Below are 19,615 nucleotides of genomic sequence, written 5' to 3'. Positions count from 1 at the left end.
GGACCAGATATGTGACCCTCCAAATCAAATACTAGTTCTTAAAACCATCTTCTCTGCTAACTTCTAGTCATTCACATTGGGAAAACTTGCTAAATTATATGAAACATTAGCTGAGAATTCTTTATTCTTAAGTGTCAGATGTGGACCAAATAAAGATCAATAAATCCAAGCAGTATTGGGCAGCAGGAGTATTGCTTGAGTAAACTCTGTTAATAATCAGTTCTCTATCCCCAGTTTCAGAGGCCAACACTGACCACAATTTTCTGAGAATGAAATGGTATCACTAATGAAGTATTAATAGGCAATCAGTAATCTTTGAAGTATGCCTTTTCTTTCTGAGGAATAGGAAATGAAAAAAACTTTTGTGTTCCTATTTCAACATATATCCCCTGTATGCACGAATTATTTAGGTTAATATTCATTTGATATCCCTGTATAGCTTTATGAAGTTTATGTGCTCTATTGTATATGTATCTGGGGCTACCTGATGGAATATTCATGTGTAGAAAATGGTTCGTCAGAGCTAGGAGGGTGAAGAATGCACAGGCAGATATTTTGAAGATCGTTTCCACTGGTGTAGATCAGACTACCTGGTGCCAAGATAACTTTTTCCAGTAAATGATTCCTACATGGCAACAATTTTAACTGAGCAGTATGAAGACCAGATTGAATAGTTCCCACATAAAAACAAAGTGTTTAATTCATAAATCAAGTCTGATACTAAGGGTCCACTGAAAAGCAGATCCTGTCCTCAGATACTCATGTATGGCAGATGTGGAAGATGTAAGATGCAACTGTCTATTTCTTTTCCATCACTGTATGCTGTCCGTGACTATATGATTCACTGCTTCGTCCTAAGCTACAAATTTGAATATAATGAAGTCTGCGTCAGTGGCCATTTAACTTGTTTCTCTTTCTTTCCAGGAATTCCAGCTGTTTGATTTTCAGCTTTACTCTTACATAGTTTGCCTTATTATAGATCAGATCGTACTTATGTTCCTTCTGGGCTATGAAAGAAGCTTGGGTTTCAATTATTGTTATGGGTGCTGTTTGTTTTTATTTCAGCTCCAACTGAAAAACAGTTCATTCATACCAAACCAAAAACATCTGAAAAACCAAGAGTGCCACACACCAAACCTGGTAATGGAATCCTTCCTTTAACTTTGTGTGTTTGTGTTTAATAATTCCTTCCCTTAGCCTTGGGTTTTGTTCTTTTTAATGGAATTGTTCACAGCTGGCTTTGTGCTCAAAGAAAGGCATTACACTTTATCCAAAATATGCCGAAACTACACTAAAAATAACAGGATGATTTCTAGCATGCATCGAAAATGGTTTTCCTCCTTTCTGTTAAATACAGCAAATGATGACTAAAATGTAATAACGTGGATGCTGACAAATTTCAGTGGCTGGATAGAATATGTTCTCCCTGATTACTTCCTAGTCATCAGAGATGCAACGCTACAAGCACTTTTTCAGTTTCCATCCATAAAATGCAGCAGAATTCCTTTGCAATGTGCTTGTACAATTGACAACTGACATTGTGTGCTATCCTGAAAGAAAAGAAGTCTTTAAAATAGTTACAGGGGGCTGAGTCTCTTTCCATTTCTGTTACAGAAGGAAAGTACAGAAGTTAACTATCTTTCGGCAGCTGATTTTTAAAGTATTCTGCTACACTTTAGTTCGGGGCATTTTTAAAGTTTTAGAAATAGTGCATTTCTAAAGTAGCATTTCTACTTTGTTTCTATTACAGTTTAATATTCTAAGATTCTTCACATTCTCTCCTTAACAGCAGTACATCAGGCAACTCCACAACCAATTATTACAAAATCTACTACCAGCAACCATTCAAGGGCAACAATGGGTAAATAAGTTTCCTTAATGTTAAGACACAGGTATTCTTATTTTTTCAGTGAAGAAATCCCTAGAGAACATGCTCCAGTGTGGTACTTTGTGAAACATCATTCCACTTATACTTCATTCTGCTTACACACATGCATGTTTCTTAATACAGATGAGTTTCAGTTCTATCCTAGAAGTAAAGCAGAAATAGCCTACAGCTCATGTCTGGTCAGAAGACTGTATTTGTCAAATCTCCAACCAAATTCAGTGGTCAAATTTTTCTTTTAGAGCAAGAATTTTAGCCTCTAACTCAATTTATCCTACAGAACTGCGCTAAGATTTTTCTGTGGTTTGGATAGCCACTTTATTTCAGGTTCCAGAAAGCCATGGAATTATTATTGTCTTTTTTTCAGGCATTTGAGGCATGAATTCTCTGTGGGCTAAGTATGACATTGGATCATGACTCCTGAAAAATACAGTAATAATCTTTTTCCTTTTCTTTCAGCTCCAAAAGAAACACTGCTCATGCCAGAGGTACCACAGACTAAACCTGGTAATTTAAAGCTTTTAACTTTAAAAGTGTTACTGTGGCACTGCTTTAGTTACACTGTCTTCTGTCATTCAGTACTGCAGTCATGTGACATCCTTCATTTGTGGACAGAAATTAGCTTCATTGCTCAGATCAGAGTATGTTAATAAATTATATCAAAGAGAATGCCCATGAATTGCATCTATTTCCATGGGGAGCAGAAGCTGGTTGGTTGTCTTGAACTAGTGGGTAGTAGCCTTGAAAAATACTATGAATTAGATTAATTTTAATAAAAATACGCTGCTGTAGCCAGCGTCAATGTGTTCTTTTCTTTGGGGGGATTTTATTACTCTATATACATTTGCTTCAATTTCTCAAGTACTTTTGAAACTCTTGCGTCAGAATCTTACTCCAAGATAGCTAGATGCTAAGAGTATAGATACCTTCTTTTTATCAGTTATTTTTGTAGTAACTACAGCAGATTTAGGGATGCATAGTTATAATCCAGTCATGTCATAGCTGACAAGTACCATGTTTTGGTGCCACTAAAAAATTAGCTTTAGGCAAAGAATTTTAGAAAACAGAATTTATAGGTTTATTCTCTGACTTTGAAATCATTATAACAATGCATATGCAAAATTGCTGTTAAGAAAGTTGTTAAAAATAAACGACACTATTTAGCTACTGCTGTTTATGCCACTAAGTAGGTTTCTTTCCAGCTTCCTTATTTTAGCCTTATTTCTGAAAGAGAAAGAGATATGTAGTATGTGCCTCTGGCTGCCAGTCTCTCCTTTTAATCCAGTAACTTAGATATCTTTCACTAAATTCAATCATATTTGAGTAAGGGAAGAATATCAGAAAGATAAAACCACTACTATAAGCTTTTAGAAAAATTTTAGGAAGTGCAAATTAACATAACCAGAATGAGAAAGACCAAAGACTGTCAGAACTCCACTTTCAGGGCATTTCTACTGAAGTTGGGGGGAGGCCAGCAAAATAGTTGCAATGTGTGGCTGCCATCATTAAAATACATCCAGCCTAATTAGAACATGTATCTGTCTCACATCTGTTAAAATTGTTGTAGTAGATGTGGTGATAGCTCTTTAGGAAACAAAGAACACAGATCCTTAATGAAATCCAACATTTTCAATTTCATTTCTCACAGAGCAATGTTCTATTTCTTGTAGCTCCAAGAGCAACACACCTGGGATCGATTAACCTTGTAACAGTTCATGTTGTTGATGGGTCCAAAATGACTTTGGGTAATGAGAATGTAATGTCAGTGTATTTTTCATAAAACTTGAGTTCCTCTGCCTTTGCTATATGACTATATTTACTCTTTAATCAACAGAACCACCTTAATATATCTTCATGTTGTGTTCACTTGTTAGTCACATTCCACTGCATGTACAAAATGTTGCTAGTTTTAATTTTCCAGCCATTTCTTCTTTCATACAATTCTTTCTAGAAATAAGTACTTCATGTACAAAGCTAAGGAGTCATATGTAAAGGCATTACTGGGTCATCTTTTTTTCTTTTGTCCGACTATATCTTCCCAGTCTTGAAAAGTCTTCTATTTGTATAGAAGCATGATTTTCAGCCAGGTTTCTAGCACTGATTCTAGCACAAGGACAGTTTTTCCGTTTCCCCCTGTGGTGTCTTATGTTTAAAAGGAAATAGTTTGCATTTGGTAAGCAATAATATCTCCACTTTCAGCTCCCAGTGAAACATACCAGATTTCACCCAAGGCCAAAACTGCTTTAGCAACTGAAATTCCACACTTCAGTACAGGTAATTTTTAAGACTTTCTTAAGTTGTTATCTTGAGAGTTTGTAGATCTCAAGTAAAATCAGAACAGTTTAACGTTTAATGGTCTGTTCATTATTACGTTTAAACTATTTCAAATATATAAAATGAAAATTCGCTTTTCTCCTTATCAAGTGGGGGTTTTACTCATTGCTCTGAAAATCAAGGTGTAATCAGTATTGCCTCAAAGATGATACGAAGCTTTAAACATTACTGCTGTGTATTGGATCCTCAGATGTACAGTGTGGCAAACATAGATGAAACTGACTTTTGCCTTTTTCTTTATAAAACAGTAAATCTAAATCTGTAAAGCTTTTACCAAATTTAAGTGTCGAAAATGAGTAATATGTTCTTTCCTGCATAAGTATTTTCTCTGACGCTGCATTAAGTGTTGGGTATAGAGTGGTTATTAGATTTGACTATCAAATAGCCAGCTCAACTCATTTAAAATATTGATTTACAGAGGTTGATAATTTGGCGCAAGATGTCAGTGATTACTACTTATGCTTTCAGCTTTCAGTGTGATTCATACAAATTCTGTAACAACTACAATATCAAAATCATTTGGCAAGTGAAAGGTGACAATAAGAAAAGGCTGAACACTTCTGATTTTAACCTTGATGATGCCACTATGTTTCAGCAGCCTTACACATTGTCTGCACTGAATAATTCCAGTTGTTTTCTCAGTTTTTGATGTGTTATGTTTTTATATGAATATTTGATTTAGGGAAGGTTTAGTTTGGTGTTTTATTTTGAGGTTTTTTGTTTGATTGTTTTTTACAGAGCCTAATTAAATGTCTTAAGGCCATGGATACCTTGCAGAGCTAACTCTATATCCATGTACAGTTGGGTAACTGGCTGTAAATATTACATATCTTTTCCTAAGCCTAAACATGAATGTAGCTGGTCAGGCTGCATGATGGAGTCATCTGACCACTAAAAAAACTAGCATTTTCAGTGTGCATTTCAGATTGGAACTCATACAATTCTCATACATATATTTTGCTGTATCGCACTGGTGCATGGGCCTTTTCTGGCAAATTACACTGCAGTATTGATGTTCTGTTGACACATAATATTTAAACTGAACATTATTTCTTTTAGCACCCCATAAAACACATCTCACTTCTGCAAGACCAAAGCCATCTGATAAATCACAGACCAGACCAGGTAATAATTGTTTATTCAATTTAGGATGGGGTGGAAGTTAATTAATTAGTTAATTAATTTCACCTATTCTCAGTAGAATTTTGAGTGTTGCTGGGGAAAGAAAAAAAAAGTATTTTTCTTTCGATTAGAGGTAAAGCTTTTCCAAATCAGAAAAAAAAAGAAAGAAACCAGGTGGTTTTTTTCCTTCTCTAATGTGGAATTGGTGGCATCACATAAAAGTGTGTTGGGTTTTCTTCTCATGGAACCTATTTTCTTTTTTAAACTCTCTCACAGTTCTTAGCAGTATCACACTAGCACCAGCTAGAACAAAAGCACCTGGACTGCCAAAGTGGATTGTGCCAACAACAGGTAGAGCTAAAGTTTTGGGTGGTTTTTAACTTGTCGGTAAGACACATGAACCTTAAATCATGTTGAATCCTGCAAAATATTTTATTGTGTTTGATTACTGAAATTAATTCCTTGTGAGTACTTTACATAAATATGGGAGAACACTTTGTTGAAAAGGGTTACCCAGTTGCTTAAATCCAAGTCAGAAGACTTGGTAAGAAAGCCTTAAGGCCAGTTATCTTGCTAGCTACTAGCTATGCACACAGTATGTTCATGTTAAACATACTCATACTCAGACTGCAGTATTTGGACTGTGCAGTATTCATACTTAAATACTTCAGCATGAAGAAAATTCCAGGTTGGTGGGTGATAGAGGAGAGTGAGAGCTAACACTTCAATTTACATGTCCTTACACACACAGATAACATACATCCCTAACCACAAAGATTTATTCAGAATACTGGTTTGTTTGTTGAAAAAAATCATTCATCCTTTGTCAATTGTACTTGATTTTTTATCCAATCAAAATAATGTTTTCGGTGCTAATTTATAATGAATCCATACATTTTATTTAATAAAGCATTAATTTATTCTATCAATACAAATATTGCTTTTTTTTTAAATACAGACAAAGGTTAATTAAATAAAGAATTTGGGGATTCTTCATCAATGATGCAGGCTTAAAAAATAATATAGATAAATAAAATGCATATTCAAAGCAAATTTTGGCTGTTCACCCACTACTAACAGTGCTACTATCCCATATTATTGTTCTGTGCTAGGTAGGTTAGGATAACCTGAGCAATGTGTACTGTAAACATTCCTTTTTTATCCATATAATGTTTCTCTGTACTTCTTCCAGTGTATGTTTGTCAATTTAATACATGTTGTTGAATTCAGTATGATTTGAACTACTCATTCCTGTATATACTTCTGAGAAGCCCACCATGTTTTTAGGAATGCAAAATCTCAAAAGAGGTTGTATATTTAAAGTTGAATATTTAAATTGAATTCGAAATAGCCTGTTTAGAACATGACATACTCTTCTGTATTACATACAGAGTGGGCGCCTTCATTGGAGGTATGTGCTCTTTGACCTTTCATAGTCCTTCTGATAAATAAAATGAGCCCATCAAATTCCAGGACATCAGAGACAGTATTAAATGACCTGTGTCAGTAGTTGTGGGTTAGAAAGTTTTATTCTTTTATTTTGTTGGCAGTCTGCTTATAAGTGAGCTTTCTAATGTCTGATAACCAAAACAGGCAGAACTCACACAGGTCTCCAGGAGTAGGTGGCTTTTGAAAGCACCTTATGAAATCATGCGCAAATACACAATTATGTTAAACAGTATATTATGCTTTTCCCTTTTCCCATATAGTAGTAACCTTTGCAGAGGCATTTGTAGATTAAAAAGAACGAAAAAAAAATCATGCTAAGTAAATCAGCAGTATAAGCATAATAGTAGACATAAATTCCTAAATGTAGTTTATTGTGCTTAATGTTTTTTTGGGTGACTGCTAAGGTATTGTTTTAAGCAATCTTGTTTCAAATGCTCCTGTTGGATGCCCACTAGTTCTCATTATTTCCATGTCTTTATAGTAGTGCAAATTGCCAGGAAGAGCTAGAGCTTCATTGTGGTAGATCATGTCAAAGATCATCACAAGACTACTGCCTTGCTGTGCATACCATGTATACTAAAAGGCGAGTAAGTGCCTTTTAGAATTCTTCTGGAAAACAATACTTCAAGTAATATTTTCCATTGCTCTTCCAACCCTCCTGACATAGCATAGCTCTCTGTGAGTCTGCACCTTTCTTCTCAGTAGTGTAAGGAAATCACCAATGAATTTTATACGTTCATGACATTGAGAGAGGACTGCAGCTTTTCACAGTTTCTCAGTCTACTCTCCTTGGTGATCCATAAGTGGAATCCCAAGTCTTCTGTAAAGCAGGTACATCACAGTATTGTGACAAATGCAGTGTCTGAGCCTACAGGACTCTCTGCTCATAAAAAACTTTTCACAAAAAGAGGGAGTTCAGGTAACCAATTAAATCACCTGTATCTCTCTGAAGAAATGTGAAATTACATATTGCAGACAGAATTCCTGAGTCTGCAGAAGAGACTTGGAAAAGAGAACTCTACTAACTCTACTAACCTAAATCTTACTTCTTTTTCAGTGGGTGATATCTTACAAATATTTTAACATTTTAAGGTATCCGGATGATTTTTCCGTGTAGGGAAATTGATTTCTTCCATTATGAAAATATCTTATTTTCTGTGGTTAGCTTATCAGAACCCTTAAAATGTGATCAGATGCCTTTATTGGACTTTAAGGAACAGTATATTTTCAGACTTACTTCTAGACATTACTTCATTTTTTTCTTTCTCTGAAGAAAAGCACATTCACTGAAGAGCCATGGACACTTGTTTCAAGACCAGTCCCTTGCTGAGCTGGCACTGCTGTTAAATGTACTCCAGTTCTTCCTGATTGTGCAAAGACGTTTCACCTCATGCAGAGTACACTTGGCAGCTGCAAGGCCCAGATGATAAGCAGTGGAATTTGTTTTTTTCCAGCAGCAGCACATGGGATTGTGACTGGTTTCCTGGCAGGCTTTTTGGTCTCCTGGCTAGCTATAGTGCCAGATGGTAAACTTGACTGCGGGAAAGAGGCAGGGATTGCCTCCTCATGACTAACATTTCTTCTAGCTTTCAACCATGCCTTAGCCATTTTATTTAGTTCATTTTATTGAGATGGCTTTTCATATTTCTCTTAGTGTGTATAACTTAGTTATTTTTTTATTTAGTCTTAAGCATTTAAAAACTGCTCCTGATCTATTAAGCTTCCAGACAACCACCAGCAAACAAACTTCTTTGTTTAGAGCAACATTTCCGTTTCCCTTGTGAAAGAGAGGTTGGGTTTCATTATAGTCATATAGCCATTAACTTTGTGCTAATTTTTATTTTTTATTTTTGAAAGTGTGGCTGTAAAGCCAAGTTCTAGAGAAACTCGAGATTTAAGGTATTTCAATTTGCTTTATCAAAGGCAATTTTTCCAGTTCTTCCCTTAAAATGATCCACCCTTCTAATTGTATGCCTGCTATTAAAGATGCAGTAGTTAGTTTTAAGGTGCTCCAGACCCCCATGAATGTTTTCAGGAAAAAAGATAGAAGTAAAACAAGACACAAACACACATGCAAGTAGTACATGTATTTTCAGTTTTGTTAAAAGCTTAGATGAATGTGGTAAGCCAAAATGCTTATAATAAGCAAATTATGTTTGCTAGCATAAGGCAAATATTATGATAAATGTAGCAAGCTGCTTGATAGAGGAGGGACCTTCAGTGAAAATACAAACTTTTATGTAACTTCAAAGTCCATGAATCATTCAAAAGGGAGATTTTTTTGTCAACAGGGAAATGTTGTGGTGTGAACATTTTCCCTGAAACTTTGATGTATTTTTCATTACTACTTTACTAATGACAGAACAGCATTAACTCAGAAAAGATTGTGATTCTAAATTAGATTGTAAGGAGCAGGCTTTTCTATAGACACTAAGATCGGACTAAGCTAGATTGGAGTTGTAACGGATACTTGGGTGATTTAGTGTGATTTAGTCCATGTGCTACTACATTTTGTTGATGCATTTAATGTGAGATGAAGCTAATGAAACTAAATACTCTGACTATGACCTGTGGTGTACACGGTAAATTTTTTCTTTTTAAAGCTGGTGCTGGTCTTATCATGCCTCTTCTTCCTCAAACACCATAATGTGAAACACTGATTAGTACTCTGGTACTTAGTATATCTGAAGATCTAATAAACCACTTTAGTTACCTGAAGACAAATTGCAGTTATATAAAACCACATGATGCGCTCGGAAACTCTGATCACAGGGATCGGGTGACCTGCATCCTGCTCCCAGCTTACTACAGGTTTCATTACTTCAGTCTTAAGTAAAACGTTTGATGTGTCCATACTATGGACTCTGGATTCCTAAGGTATGCTTAGCAAGAATGGCCAAATACTAAAATAACTGGAAAATTATTTGCTTTGTGGTGTTAAAATACTAATTTAATCTCAAAAGAAACTGAGCACCAGATTATAAACCAGTGAAATCTGTGGTTGAAGGGTTTAGATCATGTTGGAATTTGATAATTAATTTAAATTTGAGGTTTGGTTTGGTTGGTGTTTTCTTAAAACATTAATTTTCAGGGGGGGTCATATGTCAGAGGAAGGAGTGGTATTCCTCCCCTACCCCCTTGCCACCATGATGAAATTGCAATGCATCTTCTCACTCCAGCATATATAGAGTTTTTATAAAGTAAATATACTTATTTTGTATAGGGAAAACGTATTAATTTAACAGTTTGACTGCTCTATAGATATCATTATGAGAGACAGTTGTTCTGTACCAGCCATAGTTGTGTTGATCTTTTTAATGCCATTTACTTCAGTATTTTTAAAATGTCTTTATGTAACATTTAAGTAGAACTTTCTTTTATATACAAACTTGATTTTATGTACACTTTGCCCTCCAAATGCAGTGTATGTTTGGTTCAGAATTGCTCTAGTCATTAAAAATGGAGGAAAACTGAAGATCTTACATATGGGAGAAGGAGAACTTTGCCCTTTGCAAGTATCAATGGGTATTTTATTCTGTATGCTGAAAAAATAGAATGTTCTCTGTACTCATCTTTCTACATACAATCTTGGTTTAACTGATCTGCTCTCTCTTAATCTTACTAACGTTCTCTTTCTAGGCAGACTTTTTGCAAGTAACGTTAAAAATTTAATCGCACACTTTCTAGACCCAGATCACTTTCTGTTTACTTGAATAGGAAGATAACGAATATCAGTAAGTAATCTGTAAAACATAGGTGGGTCTTATATGCTAGTTTTTCGCTTAGTGTTACATAGAGTTTGAACGTACACAATGTATCAGTATTCCGTAATTTGGTACACAGAACTGTAGATAGTTATTTCATTTCCTTTTTTTCCAGATGATGCACATACACATGAGGATACTGACAGACAAACTGGCATTGATATACAAAAACCTTTGGAATATATTGATACCTGGGAAAAGGCAATTTCTGGTAAGGTTAATAAAATAAGACAATATAGCAAATTTTAACAGTTATGAAAGAATAAAAACATGACCATTCCTACACAAAAAGCACCTCCATTAAAAAGAGAAACTATTATTCATTCTCACCAATACACCTCTTGCCTTCAGGATGCTACTAACAAAGATAAAAGTAAGAAGATTTCATGGTCACTACTTAGTCACTAACATACACTATGTATTAAAAACTACAGCCAGCAGTGTTATATCCTTATGACACCCAGAATACTGTGAGCATTGACTTTTTTCATATCAACAGTTTCTACATAGCAAAGGAAGAATAAGGTAAATGCATAACCAATTTGTCTTCCCATTTATGAGGAAGTTTTGTTGAATATCATAGAATCATAGAATAGTTAGGGTTGGAAAGGACCTTAAGATCACCTAGTTCCAACCCCCCTGCCATAAGCAGGGACACCTTATCTAAATCATACCACCCAAGGCCTTGTCCAACCTGGCCTTGAACACTGCCAGGGATGGAACATTCACAACCCCTCTGGGAAACCCATTCCAGTGCGTCAACACCCTAACAGGAAAAAACTTCCTCCTTATATCCAATCTAAATTTCCCCTGTTTAAGTTTTAACTCCTTACCCCTTGTCCTATCACTACAGCTCCTAATGAAGAGTCCCTCCCCAGCATCCTTACAGGCCCCCTTCAGATACTGGAAGGCTGCTATGAGGTCTCCACACAGCCTTCTCTCCTCCAGGCTGAACAGACACAACTTTCTCAGCCTGTCTTCATATGTGAGGTACTCCAGCCCCCTCGTCATCCTCATGGCCCTTCTCTGGACTTGTTCCAACAGCTCCATGCCCTTTTTATGTTGAGGACACCAGAACTGTACACAATACTCCAGGTGAGGTCTCACAAGAGCAGAGTAGAGGGGCAGGATCACCTCCTTTGACCTCCTGGTCATGCTCCTTTTGATGCAGCCCAGGATACAGTTGGCTTTCTGGGATGTGAGTGCACACTGCTGGCTCATGTTCATTTTCTCATCAACCAACACCCCCAAGTCCCTCTCTGCAGGGCTGCTCTGAATCTCTTCTCTGCCCAACCTGTAGCTGTGACTCAGATTGCTCTGACCCAGGTGTAGGACCTTGCAGTTGACATGGTTAAACTTCCTGAGGTTGGCATCAGCCCACCTCACAAGTGTGTCAAGGTCCCTCTGGATGGCATTCCTTCCCTCCAGCATATCAACCGAACCACACAGCTTGGTGTCATTGGCAAACTTGCTGAGGGTGCACTCAATCCCACTGTCCATGTCACTGACAAAGATGTTGAGCAAGACCGGTCCCAACACTGATCCCTGAGGGACACCACTCATTACTGGTCTCCAGCTGGACATTGAGCCATTGACCACAACTCTTTGCGTTCAGCCATCCGGCCAGTTCTTTATCCACCGAGTGGTCCACCTATCAAATTGATGTCTTTCCAATTTAGAGACAAGGATGTCATGTCAGGATTGTTGGGAAAATTAGGCTTGGAAAAAAAAAAACCAACAATGCAGTTGTTATACTAACAAGTTACAGGGTTTTTTATCTGTGCTGTACCAGGCTTGTCAGGTTTTTTTTTCTTTCAAGTCTTGCTGTTATATTTTTAAAACAATCAATATATTTTTACTGACAAACAGCTTCCACAAAGAAGCCTTCAAAAACAGACTTTCTTTGTTTCACTTTTTCCTAGTCAGCTTCTTAAAAATTTGTTTCAACTGAAAAGTTGTAGAGTTTTTGTATACCACATGTATACACACAGACATACATACAAACATGTAAACAACCTTTCAGGTAGAGAATTCCATTGTTTCATATGCATCACCAAGAATAGGGCTTGCTTTAGCTGTGCTTTTTTACTGTCATAAAAATTGACTGAAAAGAAAGTCTTTTTGGTTTTACCCAAACTTACACCACTTAAAAGAAATTAAAAAGATAGTTTACAGCACAGAAGAATTAACCTTGATGTGTTAAGACACTTGTGTGCTAAGAGACTTGCATGCACTCCTCTTTCATGAAGAGGGGCACAGTCAAGGAAATACCTTCCCAATCCATAAAGATCCCCAACATTAAATAAATCCCAATAGTTTACCATTCCTTGCAAGAATCTACACTATCACAAAATCCCTAAATACTCTTGTGTGTCCTAGGTTACAAGCTGAGTCTCCACACATTATTAATTAGATCTGTTATCATTACAGACCATTACCCAAATCATTGTGGAATTTGTAGAAGGGAAGAGTAGGGATTATTGTTTTTCCGGAGTGCCGTGTAGTAGATTCAAGTGTGACACAGTCCAGTGAATGTGATGTTTTGGCTTGCATGTAACTATTGCGGTTGTGTTGTTCAGAAGATTAGGTAGAAAACACTGGTGAGTAAATACTTGCATGTTTTCACCCGCTAAGTATCTTAGACAATGCTGTCCTCCATGGTCAAAGGGAAAATTAATCAGATACTGCCATGTAGTAGTATATACAAAAATTCATTATCTTTTTTTAGGTCTTTAGGCTTTTTTTTTTTCATCTCCCTCTGGGGATTACGGATGAATATGAAACCTATAAATGCTCTCTTCAAAACCATTACATCTTCCTGAAATAGATAGAGCATTGTTTCCTGTCTGGATCTGAGGGATTTAAAAAAAAACAAAAAATGTTTATAAGTGACTACAGAAGTCTAAAAGGAAAAGGGAACATGGAAAGATGGACATGTTCCTGTTTGTATGTTTTAAGTATTTCTAAAAAGGCTCTCCCAGTGAGTCTTTGAATCTGCTCTCTTCTTGTCCATAGTCATGCTATTTTTTTAGAGTAAACTAAGGTCCGATACGTAGGACCCAAAGTACTCTGTGTGGCCAGTAATTCAGTATCAGGCAACTTGTGTATTTGTTGACACTGGCAGCATTATAAGAATTACATTATTCTTAAGGATTTTCCCCTGTACGGTACAAGGAATCTTTTGTTACATAAATGTGTTGCACATATCTCCTGTTCTTCAGAAGTGCAAAGGAAGAAAAATCTTTGCCTTTCCTTTGTATAATAAAATCCTTCATAATTGCCTGGAAAATATAGGCAATTATATGTTTTGTAAGTATGAATTAAGAGGCTTAGGTTCTCCTTTCAGACTTATGTTCTCCTTTCAGGTTTAGGTTCTCCTTTCCTCCTCACTGTCAAGGGACTTTGCCAGATAAATTTAATAGATATTGGCTGGAGATGCACATTGAAACAACCTAGTTGAGGGCTCCAGGAGTTTCTACTAGTAACGGTCTTTATCTATATCAGTGCATGAAGTGACAGTAACTTCTTCATTTTTCACTTTTGTACAGCATAGGATAAACTGTCCTTAATGACAATTTCCCTTTTGCTACATCTTTTGCTTCAAGCTGAGCATGGCCAGTTTTATCTGCTAGAAAGTACAGAAGATCAGAAATCTTTTGAGTAGGATACTGAAGGTGTTTCTGAGTACAGTGAGATGGTATTTATTGTGGGAAGAAGTATCTTATTGTCTGCCAAAAAAATACTGTTGACAGAAATAAACTACACAGAAAATGAGTCGCTGAAACACTTGTACAAAATCCCAAAGCAGCTACGTAATTTCAGTGTAAGCTTGATTTAACACTCTATGGCACACACTTCCCAAAGAATTTAAGGCTGAAAATACAACTCATACAACAGCTTCCAACCTCACCTCACCACTTCTGATGCTAAATCAGACATGAAACATAGTTTGAGAAGTCAGAATATAACTTGTAATGGGTTTGTGATTGTATGAAATTTGAGGTTAAATAATTAATAATATTGTCTTGTTATTTAGTAACCATGTCACCTGGCCCTCAGCATCCTCCTATGCCTCCTCCTGTCAAGCCTACACAAATGCGAAGGAAACCTCTGCCTCCAAACACTGTGATTGGTAAACCAGGGATGCCAGGTATCTCAGCCTTTTCAGCATAAATATCGTATTATGTATGAAAGAATACTGAAGTGACTAGCAGGGTATAGGAAAATTTTATAGTATAGATTATTTTTCTTTAATCTGGGATATCTGCAGAAATTAGTCTTCTGGAACATGCAGGTCTTGTGTCTTTTGTTTTCATACATAAAATCTGTTTTCCTTTCATTTTCCTAACATAGTTATGTCAAAATCATCCCTAGTAAGGAAGCTGAAAGCAAAGTAGCATAATGCAAGTCATCCTTTAAGAAGATCAACCTTAAGAACATTTTGTGTCTGCTAACAGCATTTGCAGTTACTTAATGTGCATATCAGATGGGAGATATTAACTATTATGCTTCAATGCATCCTCCCATCTGGTTATTTGTAAAGAAATTCTGTCCCATATATACAACACATCCATTAACCCCTACAAATAGCGAGCTAACAGGCACTCAGGAAACTAACCTCATGGTAGGCAGGGCAAGCTGAGTTATTTCACATGCGGAGTTTAGCTTCATTCCTATGCTACAATATTCCTACTCTTGGTATCAGTATAAGAGCACACTGAAACCTTCACATTTCCTATTTTATTTTAATTTTATCCTGAAGCCAATACTAAGTATCCTAATGTGTGTTTTGTCTGTGGATTCTATGTAAGAATTCTTAGGCACTCATTATTTCAGGTAGTCAGAAACTACTATCTCATTATGCTTGGCAACATAAGAAATGCTTCCCTCTTCATATTTCTCTCTGTAGTTCACTGGTAATATAAAGGTCTCAATTCTGCTGTATTTCTTGTTGGCTTTTTTTGGTTTGTTTCATTTGGGTTCTTGTATGCTATTAAGGCACTAAAGGCCTAAATAATTCCTTAATATTTTTTTTTGCAGCAGATTAGAAGCAAGAATCCTCAATCTGGATGAAACAAGCTGTATATTTACTCAACAGCAGAGCCAAGATTGAAATGTTATGTCTATACTTGCTGTTGTTCAATGATGTTTCCTTAGTAATAGAACATAAGATATTGTTACAACAGAACATAAGATACTATCAGTCCTAAGCTGTAGCATTAAAAATAATGTTGACTTGATACATTTTACTTTGCTTTTAATAGGGTATATGCTAATTTTCAACATTAAGTGTCAAATTAATTCACCAGTGTTTTGAAATTTCACCTTTTCCATATACTAGGGGTCAGGTTATGTGGTATTATACCTTCCTAGGCATTCAAGATGGAATATTCTGGTTAGATGATCTGGTTCTTCCCTGTGAGGCCAGTGGCAGGTTTCCCTTTCTCCCTGTGTTCACTAGTATTTTATCCAGCTTAGTTTTAATTATCATAATTGAGTTTCTTCCGGTTCCCTGGAGACATTGTTCCACAATGCTGACAGGAAAAATTTACCTCAATGTTCTTGGATTTTCCCTTTCATAATTCCGTCTTGTTTCTTTTTCTCATTAACACTGTGATTAATTCCTTATTTGTATCTTTCTTACTAAAGCAGTGGGTGAGTATTATGGGCAGGTTTCTATGCCAACATTAAAAGCCTTCTGGATGGAAAAAAGGAAACAAGAGAGTTCCAGAACCTTTGTGAAACTGGACTCTAGTGAGAATCCTAATAAATTTAGTCTTTAATAAGGAAATTAGGAGAGAATCTTTATTATGAGAATTTTAATAAATTTTCACTTTGAAAGAAATTAATGGATAATAGGGATTTTTGTTGGTTTAGACTTGGTTCACCAGAGTTCTGACTTCAGTTACCACATTCTTCTGTCTTATATATGCAGGGAAGGCAACAACATTATGATTATGATTTCACAGTCATGCAATGGTTATCTGGGGGTATGTGCATGTTTTATGAATGTAGTTCTTGTCTTTTACAGCTATTTTGAAAACAATCAATGCATCCTTTACCATAGAATCATAGGATGGTTAGGGCTGGAAAGGACCTTAAGATATCTAGTTGCCACAAGTTCCTCTTTCTGTCACTATAGCTAAACCCGCTGGACCAACAACACCTGTGAGGATAGGAACGTCATATAAGATACCAACAGCTTTTGCAACCCCAGACTATTATGGTAAGCATATTAAGACAGTTCTGGTTTCTTTTATTTTTTCTTCTTTTTTTTTTTTTTTTTTTCATTTATGTAAAGGTTTTCATGTTTTCCTTTACTTCCTTTCCCTAAACCGTATTTATGCATTGTATATTTAATGTGTTCTGTCTGGGTTGAATTTCATTTTCTTTATGCCACTTTGCAACTTTCCTAACTTAACTGAGTTCACCTGGCTGTCTTCTGATACACACCTTGGTAAATGAGAGCATGGTGATCCTTCCATCTTCGTAGAAATCAATTTGTGTTTAGTAAGCTTTCAATACCATTCAGTAGCTACTTTAAACCTGTGAAGTGAATAGAGAAGGCACTTCTTTTCCGAGATATTTCTTTTTGCAGAGATCATAAGTTCAAATTGTTATTCAACAGTGACTGATAGCGCTCCACATCTGATCAAACTGCCACCATTTAAGAAGAAAAAATATGTGATGGAGTAAACATAGTGGTTAGTTGTTAATTCGCTCTTCATAAATTTTCAACTTCACAAGTTTCGACCAGATCTCCTCAAAGTGTCATACAGGAATGGGTTTGATGGAGGGTATGCTTAAAATTTTTGAGCTAAGAGATGCAGCTCTAGGTGTACTGTCATGAATTATGCTGTTTCTAGTTTTCCTGGATTTATAGTAACACAGAAATTCTTGTCTCCTTATAATTATCATGAACTTACTGTGAACCTTAGTGCTCAGTAAAGCAAGCTGGGTACTAGATTGTCATGGTTTAAACCCTAGCCAGACAGCTTGTCCACTCACTCCCAGTGAGTGGTGCCGGGCTGAGAGCAATCGAGGCCCCCCCCCCCCCCACCAGGCTCTTCCCTTCCCCACTCCCGGAGGGATGGGGAGGAGGATCGAAAGAGTGCAACTCCCACGGGCTGAGACAAGAACAGTCCAGCAACCAATGTATAAGAACAATCACCAAAGCTAACACCAAATGACAACAATGATAAGAGAAAATAACAAGGGAAGAGAATACAAAACCACCTGCCAGGAAACGAGTCCCACCCAGAAGCCCTTGTCCTTCCGGGTAACTCCCAGTTACACACACACACACACCCTCACCCCGGGCATGATGTGCTGTGGTATGGAATACCTCTTTGGCTAGTCTGGGTCAGGCGTCCTGTCTCTGCTTCTTCCTGGCTTCCCTTCCTCCCTGGCAGAGCATGAGACTCACAAAGTACTTGGTCAGGGTAAACATCACTTAGCAACAACCGAAAACATCGGTATCACCAGCACTGTTCCCAGGCTGGAAGTCAAAACACAGCACTGCACCAGCTACCAAGAAGGGGAAACATGACTGCTACTGCTGAACCCAGGACATTGATTTATGAAGAAATGCTTGTGAACATGTTGTGATTTGTCTGTTGAAGTCCATTGTAATGTTTGGGTTGTTCATTATATATATATATTTATATATACATGTAATGTTCAGTATAGTGGCTACTTAATAGAATACTGGTATCGTGAATCCTGACTGCTTTAGCACATTTCTGTTCACCAGTGTATTTGCCTTCAGTTTCCTTCAAATTTTGTAGAAGTTGTACACTCTGAAGACAGAATTTGTGATTTCCTCATTGCTATTTTTGGAGAAGTTCATTTGCCAATGTAACAGTGCTATATAATCTGTGAACATGAAAAAAGCTTCCAGCTGAACAGCTACTACAGTGCAAAAAGATCCTTTTTAAAAGGTCAAGAGTATTTTTCATGTACTGCATAAACTGAATCCAGCAGCAGTCGTTAAGTCTGTGGTTGGTTATGGCTATATTTATACTAGCAGGTAAGTATGGTGTTTACCTGGCATCACAGCCAAAATGGAGTCCTCAAAAGGAAAAGACAGATCTGGCATCAAAGGTCTACTATGGAACAGCTTTACCATGATGTAAAATGCCAAATGAACTGTGAAATGATACAGTTCTAACACTGAAAAGTATTATTTATTGCAAATTAAATTATAAGTATGTTTCCCACAGTTGATGCAACTGTCTTCAGCTCAAGTCCTACATCAGAAACAGATTCTTCAGGCAAACCAAGGTACCAAGGTAGGATTTTAATGCATATGGTATTTTTATTTGAGGGAATATATGAAGGCTGACTTATCTTGCATCAAAATTAGCTTGTTTGGTTATCTAAAGGCCAAAACACCATTTGATTCCCTTTCACTTTAATGTCAGGCGAAAGGGCTGTAGTGCAGACCATCAGCATATTCTTGACTAAATTTTACTTCTGCTTTCTTCTCTGCTACCACCTCCTACTTTGCAGTCTTGCCCATAAACATTGTGGCTCTTCCTGTACACTAGCAGTAGTACCACTGCACTCTGTTCACATTCCACCAAACCAAACAGAAGTCATCCTGTGGACTTGCAAGCAATCCCAGTGCAACTTACCGTAATAGATGTCTACTCCCCATATATACCTCACCTCTCATTCCAGGCTGTGCATATTCAGATAGTCTGAAACGATAACATATAGTAGACTAGATGATAAAGTTATTGCTGTTGTAGTAACCTAGAGAGTTTAGCAAGGTGAGACAACAGGAAGAAGTGCTTTTGTACTAAAAGATTTTTCAGGGTTTTGTTTTTTTGTTTTTTTCTTTTGTCTCGTAAAAGATACTGCATTTCTGAAGACTATCTTTCTTCCAACAGCATATTGTTTACAGTAGAAGTTCTAATTTTAGAACTAATGTGTTTGTCTTCAGTAGTCTTCCTATATTTGATGCTGAGAGCAAGGTTTCCCTCAAAGTTTGTTTCAAGCTTTGGTCCTGTACCACAGAAAATGTTTAAGATTTTGACAGTCACTTTAATAACTGCAA

At 36.7% G+C, this 19,615-nt stretch overlaps 1 protein-coding gene across 1 annotated transcript in view; it reads left to right on the top strand.

Moving 5' to 3' along the window:
* ABI3BP (ABI family member 3 binding protein) overlaps nucleotides 1–19,615 on the top strand; it is a 159,594-nt gene that overhangs the window by 114,328 nt on the left and 25,651 nt on the right. Inside the window, 11 exon segments of the mRNA XM_057413009.1 lie at nucleotides 1,066–1,140; nucleotides 1,790–1,861; nucleotides 2,345–2,392; nucleotides 3,556–3,630; nucleotides 4,085–4,159; nucleotides 5,279–5,344; nucleotides 5,618–5,692; nucleotides 10,670–10,765; nucleotides 14,591–14,704; nucleotides 16,697–16,780; nucleotides 18,777–18,845. Of these exon segments, the coding sequence (XP_057268992.1) occupies nucleotides 1,066–1,140; nucleotides 1,790–1,861; nucleotides 2,345–2,392; nucleotides 3,556–3,630; nucleotides 4,085–4,159; nucleotides 5,279–5,344; nucleotides 5,618–5,692; nucleotides 10,670–10,765; nucleotides 14,591–14,704; nucleotides 16,697–16,780; nucleotides 18,777–18,845 (849 nt within the window).

Source organism: Pezoporus wallicus, unplaced genomic scaffold, assembly GCF_028554395.1.
Source record: "Pezoporus wallicus isolate ANWC-B61680 ecotype Strahan unplaced genomic scaffold, APGP_CSIRO_Pwel_v1 contig_6484, whole genome shotgun sequence".
NCBI classification, from domain to species: Eukaryota; Metazoa; Chordata; class Aves; order Psittaciformes; family Psittacidae; genus Pezoporus; species Pezoporus wallicus.
This window is presented reverse-complemented; position numbering and strand designations above follow the sequence as displayed.